This window comes from Neovison vison, chromosome 7, assembly GCF_020171115.1.
Source record: "Neovison vison isolate M4711 chromosome 7, ASM_NN_V1, whole genome shotgun sequence".
NCBI lineage: Eukaryota > Metazoa > Chordata > Mammalia > Carnivora > Mustelidae > Neogale > Neogale vison.
In genome coordinates this window covers 172552292-172563571 of record NC_058097.1, presented here as the reverse complement: position 1 = coordinate 172563571, position 11280 = coordinate 172552292, and the positions used below count along the sequence as shown (strand labels likewise).

The 11280-nt window shown below is 39.9% G+C and overlaps 1 protein-coding gene across 1 annotated transcript in view; it reads left to right on the top strand.

Moving 5' to 3' along the window:
- The first annotated feature begins 2190 nt into the window (after positions 1 to 2190).
- Positions 2191 to 11280, top strand: part of SLC5A12 (solute carrier family 5 member 12) — a 49241-nt gene continuing 40151 nt past the window's right edge. The window contains exons 1-2 of the mRNA XM_044258985.1: positions 2191 to 2862; positions 10575 to 10640. Coding sequence (XP_044114920.1) covers positions 2524 to 2862; positions 10575 to 10640 — 405 coding nt within the window. The 5' untranslated portion in view covers positions 2191 to 2523. The remainder of the gene's footprint in view (positions 2863 to 10574; positions 10641 to 11280) is intronic.

Below are 11280 nucleotides of genomic sequence, written 5' to 3'. Positions count from 1 at the left end.
CATGGAGCTGGGAGCCTGATGTGGGACTCGATCCCAGGACTCCAGGATCACGCCCTGAGCCGAAGGCAGTCGTCCAACCAACTGCGCCACCCAGGCGTCCCGGGACAAAAAAAATTTTAATGGAAAATAACTGAGAACTAAATTAAGAAATTGATGCAGTGTCTTATAGTCAGCAAAATGTTGAAAGCAAGGAATATTTTATTATGAGAGGTATGAAGTTTCCTTCACATACCAAACCATTAGCCACTCTGCTTCCCCTCAGTTTTGAAATCTAAGAGGAATGGAAGTTATGTAGATAATACTTTTTCTTGACAGTGGTTCATTAAAACCAGTAGTACTCATGGACTAATCAGCAGCAAGCTTCTGGTATTTAACCCTGGGACCTCATAGATATAATGATAATGTTTTGAACAAATATTGACCTGACCAGAACAAGTTGTTCACATGCCTTGTGGATTGAATATTAACATTTAGTTGGTGTTAATATTAAAGTATAAAGTAGTCAAGTCTCTGAAAGTCAGAGTTCTGATTTTCTGTTAAGACTGTTACAAACAAAACCCCATTATATAATAAGAATACCACATGACAAAAATAATTGAAAGCTTAGGTTAAAATAAAAATATTAAAGGCCTAGTTTCCTATTAACACAGATCATACCAAGTCTGCAAATTTAGAGGAGAAATTTTAACAGGACACAGCTCTTGGCAGAGTCTTTGCATATTTATTCATAACTAGAAGTATAGTTTGGCCATCAGAGCTTCCTGTGGCCTAATTCAAATCCATGGACCAAAGTAGGGTGTGAAGACAGTATCCAGAAGAAACAAATAATCGAAGATATGTTCAGTTAACCAGATGTCAAAAGGAAAATTAGAATTTCTTTGATAAAAATGTTTCTGGTTTTGGAAATATTGAATAATTTATATTTTCTTCTTTAGCTTTGTTGATTATTTCCATATTTTCTTTTTTTAATATTATTTATTTATTTATTTGAGAGAGAGAGAGCACAGGATGGGGTGTAGAGGCAGAGGGAGAAGCAGACTCCTCGCTCAGTAGGGAGCCCAATGCAGGGCTCAATTCCATCCTAGGACCCTGAAATCATGACCTGAGCTGAAGGCAGACTTTTAATCAACTGAGCCACTTGGGCACCCAATTTCCTTGTTTTCTACAATGGCTACTACTTCTTGATCACTATGGACCAAGTCTTGAGCTTCTATCTTCCAGAGGCTGGTCATCTACAACAGCTGACTGACTGATACGGACACACATAGGTCCTTTAAAATACCTGAGGACACTCTCAGAGGTCAAATTGAGTGCCATGGGATGCTGATTCCCACAGGATCTGGGGTACAGAGAGCAGGTATGAGTCAGGGAAGGCTCCACAGAGCAGAAGAGACAGGAACTAGATCTTGTGGAATAATCAGGTTTTGTAGAGTTAGGTCTCAGGGAAGACCAAGAAAGAGAAGTATGAGCAATGAGAACAATTGAGAAATTGTCCCCCAAAGGCTCAGTGTGGTACTTCAGGACAATGGACCGTCTAACAAGAGCAGAAACAGGAATCTGTAACTGGATTTTCACCTTTCTTTTCTCATTTGTCCTAGTACTCACTCTGACTTAGCCTCTGAGTGCAAGTGCTATAAATGTCGAAACAAGAGAGAGAGAGAGAGATAAAACAGAGGACTACAAATCGTTTATTAATTATTGGTGAATCCATTTCCTGAGTCGAGAGAATCAACTATTATGTGAGAAGTGCTCTTCTCTAAACACCAATAACAGCCAATGAGGTAGATATTAGTAACTTTCATTTTGTAGATCAGGGAAAAAGTGGGTAGAAAGTTACAAACACTTAAAAACTTTAATAACCTGTTAAGGTCTTATTACCTCCATGTTCCAGCTGAAGCTCAGAAAGGTTAAATGATTTGCCAACAATTACACAGCTTGCTTACAACTGAGCCAACTTGAGCAAAGGTCTCCTGATTGCCAGTCCTTTGCTCCTTTCCTTCCACACCCACAGCCTCGGAAAATTACAGGTATCCCTCCCCCACCTTACTCAGGAAAAGAGACCCCTGAGGGTGATGTTGCATATTGCAGATTGCATTTCACTAATTAAAAATGCTGAGATGGTCAACTTGTATCACTTCCATTTTTTCCCCAGTAATGTTTAACCTTAAATCAAAAAAAAAAAAAAATCTAGAAGATAAAAGAGCATGTTATCTGGCAAGTCCATTCCACCTCCATGGTTATTAATTTCAGAACACATCTGAATTCCTTCTCTGGGGAACAGACAGCTCCTGGCCGGGTCAGATTTCAAGTTCTCATCTGTTTCTACCAATGCCACTACCAAATTCTTCTTTGTAGTCAACCTCTGAGGTCTTCCTTGAGTACAACTTGGTGTCTGAAGATCCAGTCAAGTGTCTGTGGTCATCAGTCTCTTTACAAAATCACAGTCTCTTCTCTTGGCAAAACATCTACTGCCCTGAGCTTTGCTTTTGGAAACAACTTCTACCCGGGACCATACTTCCCAGCATGGAGGCAAAGAGTTTCGCAGTTTGGGATTATGTTGTATTTGCGGCCCTCTTTGTCATTTCCTCTGGAATTGGGGTGTTCTTTGCTATTAAGGAGAGGAAAAAGGCAACTTCAAGGGAGTTCCTTGTTGGGGGAAGGCAAATGAGCTTTGGTCCTGTAGCGTTGTCCCTGACAGCCAGCTTCATGTCAGCTGTCACTGTCCTGGGGGCTCCCTCTGAGGTGTACCGCTTTGGGGCATCTTTTGTGCTCTTCTTCATTTCATATGCATTTGTCATCGTCCTCACATCAGAGCTCTTTCTCCCCGTGTTCTACAGATCTGGCATCACCAGCACTTATGAGGTAAGACAACTCTTCTCTTCTTCTTCATTTTGGAAAGAGTTGCTATTTTCTCTACACTTGGACATCCCCCTCCCCCATAATAGTATACATTGTCTTAATAACACGTGGTAGTTGAAGAGGGCATTTATTTTCAGGACGATTATGCATCATGGTAAAAACACATTTCATTGTTATTGGAAAAACTTATCTTTGCACACGCAGAACTGTTTTTCCACCTGTAGAATGAAAATATGGAGCCAATCCCACAAGGTTATCTCACTGATTAAATGAGAACCTATCTACAAACACCTAATGCATTGTCTGACTTGTAGGAGAGTCTCAATGAAAGAGAGCTGTTGTTATTTGTATTATGCATATCAGTCTTCTGAAAAGCATGCGGAACATACACTGTAAATATCATCATTTTCCAGAAAAGAAAACTGAAATTGACATAAATGGCTTCATCAAGATTGTATACCAGATAAGGTCTAATGAGAACCCAATTCATCTTTATTCCTTTCTGTCTCATAGTAGAGCTGAGTATTTTAATATAGATTATTTCTATCAGTGGTGAAATGGTAAAGTTTTTAAGAGATTAGAAAACATTTTAATGGGGGGAGGAATTGCTAAATGATACAAATATGGGGGTTATATTGAGGAAAACAAAAAGGGGCAGTGGTGTTTTGATTTTGCAATAATTCTCAAGAAAAATAACATGTTAAAAATTGAGTTCGCATGTCATGTTTAAGCATGATCATACATCCGTTTCTATGAGAAATGTGTGTATTTTCCTTATCTAACACCATCCCTACCAAGTCACAGCAGAGGACTCTCAACATACCTCTTTTTTTTTTTTTTTTTTAATTCTGTTAACTAAATGATCATAAAGGATTACTCTGGACCTTAAAAGCCACTTTGGCAAATGAATACTTTACAGCAGGTTTTAAAACTTGTGATTCTGCAGGTAATCATAATCAAACATCCAACCTCAAACTCCTCTTCCCACCAAAAGTAGGTGATCAGAATTAGGTCATGCATCAGCTACTCTCTGGGACGTAGTTCAAGAAGAAACGAGTCAATTTATGATTAGTCCTAAAATATATATATATATGTATATTTATATAAATATATTTATATACACACACACACACACACACACATATCCTCGAGGCTCATTAGTGTACTTCTGAAAACATAAATATATCCCAGGTTTTTCCATTCAACTAATAAGGTGTGATTCCCACAGACTTTGCAAACTTTTTTAAAATTTAATTTAATTTAATTTTATTTTCAGTGTTCCAAAATTCATTGTTTATGTACCACACCCAGTGCTCCATGCAATACATGCCCTCTTTAATACCCACCACCACTGCTAACATTTTAAGAAAGAATTGCCTCAGTGACTGCTAGAGAGGGGAGACAGAGAGAAAAGGAGAGGAGACAGAAAATGGCAGTTTGATTTCAAAGCCCATTGCTTAATAATAGGTTGTCTTTGTGCAAGTTACCTAATGTTTATCAGCTCTGGTTTCCACACAGAAAATAATCCCTCCCTTCTTTCATAAAGAGTTAGTTAAGTATGAAAGAGCTTTTTAAATTACTTAAAAAAAAACTATCTAAATGTCGAAAATCATCTTTACAACTAACTAAATCAATAATCCATTCAATACTCATTAAACACTACTATGTTCTGGGCACACCCTAGGCCCTGGAGATGAAGCATTGAACCAAACCTCTGCTCTCACAGAGCTTACTTGATAGCAGAGATGATCATTAAATATACTATGTAAGACAGTCATAATAAAAAAGTGTTTGCCATTTGTGTGCTGAGCACCTCTCTAGCTCTATGATCAAATCATTTGACCTTCAAATAACCTTTTTTGATAGGTTCTGTTATTATCATCCCCATTTAACAGACGAGAAGCATGAGGCACATAGAGTTCGGTAACTTGCTAGCAAGTGGCCGTGTTTCAAACATGGACCATCTAATTGTAGAGATGGCATGCTGAATCACAATGCTATCCTGCCCTACTAAGTACAGTAGGGAGCAAGTAAATAGGATAAGGTAGAATGCAGGAGCTCTGCTTTGGGCGGAGAATGTCGACAATTCACATAGGGTGGTTAAGTGAGACTTCAGTGAGAACTGGACATTGAATTGGGGACCCAGAGAAAGCAAACAATTGCACCACGGGAGGGAAGACCATCCCAAGCTAAAGTAACCACAGATGCAAAGGTCCTCAAAGGGGAGAGCATGTTTGAAGGACAGCAAAGAAATCATTATGCTCGGAGAAGAGTGAGCCAAGGGGAGAAAGGGGAGAGTTGAGATCAAAGAGGTGGGGGAGCCTCACTCCATGGAGTCGCAGTTCTTGTATATATGGGGGTCAGACACAGGGGACCTTGAATATTCATGAGGTAATTTGGTTGTCACAATGAGTGGGGGACACTACTAAAGTTTAAGGGGCATGAGCAGGAGCACCAGGTGTCTTACAGTATATAAGACGTATATATGTGATGGATAATTGTACCACCATATGCTTAGTGATTTTTTAATGCCCTCATGTTCAAAACCTACAGCAAGTAGAAATTAGTAGTACTTTGCTGCATAATAATGTTTACTTATTTAAAAAAAGATTTTATTTATTTATTTGTCACAGAGAGAGAGACCACAAGTAGACAGAGGGGCAAGCAAGAGTCGGGGGTGGGGGGCGAGCAAACTCCCTGCTGAGCAGAGAGCCCCATGCGGGGCTGGATCCCAGGACCCTGAGATCATGACCTGAGCTGAAGGCGGAGGCTTAACCCACTGAGCCACCCAGGCGCCGAATAATGTTGACTTTTTAAAAAAGGAAGCTATACACACGCACTATAAATTAGTCTATTTCCCCCAAATTAAAATGGAATAAAAACATTGTCTTGAGTTTACTGAAACTTTATTTACTGAGCAATCTCTTCCAGATGTGTTACTCAATACCTAGGTCATTGTAACTGGTTTTAGTAAAGCAGTTCAGTTACTGCATCCAACCCTTGCAAATATGTAGTTGAGGGGATGTGAGATTGCCTTTTAATTATTAAGTTAATACAGTTGTAATAAATGTTAAGTTTTCGTTGAATTCAATTTTTAAATTTTGTTGCCCTCTACATATTTTTAGTTTTTAGTACCCTAATGGTAAGAACTTCAGATCATGTAAAGTACACAAGGGGTGATTTGGGGACTGCCTTTTGCTTTATGAGAATTGGCAAATGCCACTAGGATTAAAAGCGTGGCCTCCTGAGTATCTGGCTTGCTATGTTAGCACTGCCACCCACCAGCGGCATGACTAGGAAAATTGCTTAATTTTGCCTGATTTCCACATATGTGGAGTAGTGATAATAAAAGCACTTCTCTTCCCGGATGTCTGTGAAGAGTAATTGGAGTGTTACGTGCAGATGTTTTTCACCGAATCCGACAAATGGTAAACGCCTCATAAGAGTTTTGCATTATTCTGTATTATTATTGTTGTTCCTGTGGTTACGGTCCCCAAGTTTATACCACTCAAGCTCTTTATAGAAGCTTGAATGTATTATGTTTCTTTTTTCATTCTCCATTCCCTGTTACCCATTCACAGATATTCTTTCCAGGGTCTTTTGAAGTGCCAAGGACTGGAAGAGGTGGTGTCTATTTCTCTAGTCCTTGAATCTGGGATGTCCTTGTGACAGAATGTGGCAGAAGGGATTTGTAAATTTGGAGCCTAGGCCTCATGAGGTATATAGCTTCTGCCTTTGCCCGATGGAATGCTGTCCTGGTACTGCTGTGTCAGGAAGCTGGGCTCCTGGGTCCATCTTCTGGAGGAGGAGCGGACACAGAGGAGAAGAGAGACACAACAGCCAACTCAACCAGCGGATGGGTGAATGAGGCCACGTGGACCTTCTCACCCTGCTAACCTTCCAGCAGATCGCAGTCTCATGAGGGCCCTGGGGAAACAAGTCGAGAAATAACCCAGCCAATCTGCAAAATTATGAAATATATGAAATTCTTTTTTACATTTTTAAATTTTTTTATTGTTAATATATTTTTTATTTAAGAGATTGTATTTATTTATTTTTGAATTTTATTTTATTGTTTAAATTAGGGTATAGTTGATTAAGTCCTTTGTTTTTAAGCCAGTGAGATTTGGGATAAGTATTTTACAGTCATAGCCAAATGATTAAAATGCTTTGATATATAGTGGGATTTCAACACCAAGCTGTGCCATCCATGTGATTTTATCACTAGTTGTCCCCATGTCAAAGCACGAGGGATTATTCTCACCGTCACGTTATAGATTGGGCTCAGCTCATTTGCAGTGTCATACAGTTTCATGATCTCCACTTGGATGATTTGTCATTAGTAATGGCCTTCTTTCTCTGAGCACATGCTAATAAATCTAGTCTGTTTTTATTTATCCATAGCACTCATTTATAGACTGGTGTCAGCCTGCCTTCTCATTTTTCTTGGACTTCTCAAACTAAACGTCTTCTGAATTACTTACATCTCTTTAATCCAAACTTCTTCACTGCCATAATGCACAGGCTGCTGCTTTTTTAAGTATCATCTTTTATCATGGCTTCTAAGCTTTATAGATGACGTACTGTGGAAGGTTAGTTTCTTTCCTTTTAATTCTCCTTTAAGTTACATTTATGGTGTTGTAGTAATTATATTCAAGCTTTCAGAAATTAGATGTGTATAAGATGTCACTATTGAATGTTATTTCAGCATAGTCAATGATGCTACAAAATGTTTTACTCCAAGATGGGTATTCAGGGTCTGAGAGGGTTTGAACCAATGTTACGAAGCCTCTGAGGTCATGGCAAGGATTGATGTGTACTTTCCGTGAGATGGGTCATGACAGCGTTTGGGCAGAGGAGTGACATGACGTGATTTGGATCTGGAGTGTTGCTCTAGCTGGATGTTGGCAGAGTCTGGGGTTTTCTGCTCTAGCAGGGGGTCTAGTTAGGAGGCTCTTGCTGTAGCTCAGGCAAGAGCTAATGGTGTTGCAGGGGCAACAGAAGAGATGATGTAAGTGGCTTATTTTTGAAAGTGGGACTTGGGCACCAGGATTCTTGTATGAAGTAGATGTGGGGAATGAGAGAAAGAGAGGAATAAAGAAGGGATCCGTTTACTTGGGTTTGAACCAATATGAGAAGTCAGAACCATTTAATTATTTTTAATTATTCACTAAGATGGAAAAGAATGTGGCTCTATCCAGGTCTGCAGTTTTGAAAATAATCAAATACAAAGATGGGAAGCGTTACCCGTGCATGAAGCATGCAACTCTTCAGCTGGACTTCCACTTTTACTTTCGACTGTAGCGATAGATAAATACACATCGAAAAGGACCATTGAACGAGGGAGGGAGTAATTGAAAGGATGGGTAAACATGTTCTTTCAGACAGATTATAATGCCGTTGAAATTGTCTCTCGTTTCATGGATGAGAAACCAAAGGCTTAGGTCACAGTAAGATAGTGGCAAAGCTCAAACTAGAATTCAGGGAGTCTTACTTCTGAGTCACTACTACTACTACTACTACTACTACTACTACTACTTCTTCTTCTTCTTCTTCTTCTTCTTCTCCCCCCACTTATCTTTTTCTCCTTACTCCCTTCCCAGTTGGACTGAATTGACTGAATTTGGTGGAACTAAATGGCGATGTTAAAACCCTTACTTAACTTTGTGCAGATTCCAATAGCAGTCCCCTTAGTGTCTTTCCATTTTTCAGGAATAATTTCCCCCTTGCTTTCCCAAACTTCAGGTGCCACCCAGTCCCAAAGCCAGTACTGCATTATTTTGGGGATTAGTTACAATATTTCTCCACTCTTGGTACCAATTTTTATATCATTTGTATATTGCTATGTAACATATCACCCCAAAATAAATGTTATAGAACAACAATTTTATTTGCTTACAATTCTGTGGGTCAGCAATTTGGTCTGGGCTCACTAGGAGTCCAGTAAAACAGTAAGGTTCTTCTCTTGATCTCACTGAGACTTTGCATAGGACTGCCATCAGCTGATGTGTTAGCTAGTGGCTCATAGGTCCAAGGGAACTGAGATGAGACAGCCTGTCTCTATCACACATGTTTGCATACTCCAGCAGGCTATCTTGAGTTCTCTTATGTCACGGGAAACAAAAAGTCCCCATCAGCAGGACACACCCTTTTACACAAGCATTTTTAAAGTCACCATTCGCATTCTGTTTGGTTTAAGTTATGTTCTCCCCAAAGGAAACCCTGAATGCAAGTCATTTTGCAGGAAGTAATTTCATTTAACATTGGTAGGCAAATGGCAGTTAAAATAAATATGGAAGGAAATGAAGCCAATAAAATGTGTGTTTTGGAGCAGGTCGCTACTGGGAGCAACTGAGGTTCAGTCTCACTGGGGACCTCAGGAAGACATACAGATCATGTCCCGGAGGTCTTTCCTGACCAGCAAAGAAGCCAGAATATTTTTCTGCGTAACTCTCTGGCTTTCAGCCAGTGATAACACCCCCAGGCATTTCTAGCCTGCCTTGCCAGGGCTGAAACAAAGCCCTTAAGCAGAAGCTCACAAGTGCATTTAGAAGCTGTCAGCATGTATTGGAATCGTGAGTGCCAGTAAGCTGGCATTGCGCTCATGGTGACTACTGTGGTCGCTAAGATCCCACTACATTCTTGTGCTTGTACTTCGCATTATCATTGACTATGCTCCTCGAGCCTTAGAAGCACCAATTTTAGAAAAGGAAGCCATCGCTGACCGCAGTAAATGAACCTTTCCAAAGGTTGTCTGATTTGAACCTAAGTTGTCAACACCACAAAAGTTTTGCATCATTTTCCAACCTGTGACATCTGAGACCTGTCTCCTCACTGACCTTCTTACCTCTTTACGAATGTTTTCCTTATATCTGGTGCCCTCAGTCACCCTCTCGCTGGACTAGCTCCAGACTCAGTGTACTGAATCTATCGTCTGAGGAAAGAGGGTTTACAAATAAGATGGTTATTTTCTCAGGGCAGGGGTGGAGCAGGGTAAGAAAAGAAAAGTCTGAGAAGTGCAAAGCATGTCAATTGAAAAGCACACAGTGATTTTATGTGGAGAATAAATAATCGGAGGGACAGTGGTGTGACTTAAGATAGGAAGGTGCAGATCAGACAGTAGAGCATACCAAGCGTGGGATGTTCACTTTGTTTTCAATGATAGACGGTCATTGAAGATTTTAAGAAAAAAAGCAATATGATTAGAGCCTTGGTCTAGGAGAAACATCCTTTGATGGAATAGACGGGCGAGGACTGGAATTAGGGACCAGCTGATCCCTCTAATTCCAATAAGAATTATTCCCTGGGCTGCTGCAGTGGTCTAGGGAAGAGGGAATACAGGTCTGGGGGAATTTTAGGGGAATGGGATAAGAAAAGGCAACAGTGGCTTCAGTGTAGTCAGTAGAAGACCCCTGAGTAGAAAGTCAGAGGATCTGGATTTTTATTCAAAGTATAAAAATTTAAAAATAAAAAGCATTTATCTTCTCTATCATGAGAAGCGTGAGCAAAAATTGATCTTTAATAGAGCTCTGCCATTTCTTGGACTTCAAAAAAATCTGTATTTTTCCGGTTCTCTCGAGTATATATGGCATAAAATCACATTATAAATCCAAAGCACTAAACATAAAGGAATACAAGAAAAGAGAATCTTCTTAGCAGCTCTTATGTAAATAATTCACTGATTCTTTGCTTGTCCTTCTCTCTGTTCTTCTTAGTACTTACAACTACGATTCAATAAACCAGTACGCTTCGCGGCCACTGTCATCTACATTGTGCAGACGGTAAGGGGGAAGGTCTGCTACAGATGTGGAAAGTGTGGGGTGACAAGATATGGGTTTGTTTACTCCGGGGGGGGCAATGAATGCAACTAAAGGACAAACCTAGCACTAAGAAGAAACTACTTTCTTCCGAGGATAGCACTTTCGAGATATGGGATTACACTGAAAGTTATCCACATTGCACAGACCCTGTAAATTCATCCAAATAGTAAATAAAAAACAAATGTATATCATAAACCACAAAGGAAAAAATAGCATTAAAAACTTTTATTTCGCTTGTACAAGTTACTTTGGCTATGAAATGGTCCAGTAATTAGTTTTTCACCACTTAACTGCATTGAACCAGAAATGCTCGTCTTGCTGAAAGTCATTTTAAGACAATACTCCCATTCTCCCCTTTGGGACTCCTCTTCTGCTTCCTAGGCTCTTGGTGCCTTCATGCTGTTCCACAGGGTTGGTATGCTTCCTACAACTCATGAAGTACTCCTTGCTGGAAAATGACCTTCTTCCCTTTCTTAAAACTCCCACCCACTGACTGAGGGATTTAAGAGAGAGAAAAAGAGGAAAGCAGTGCTCCCTGAACGGCTTCTATACTTTTGCCTCCTAAAACCCTCCCATGACCTCTAAATGATGAATTCCCATT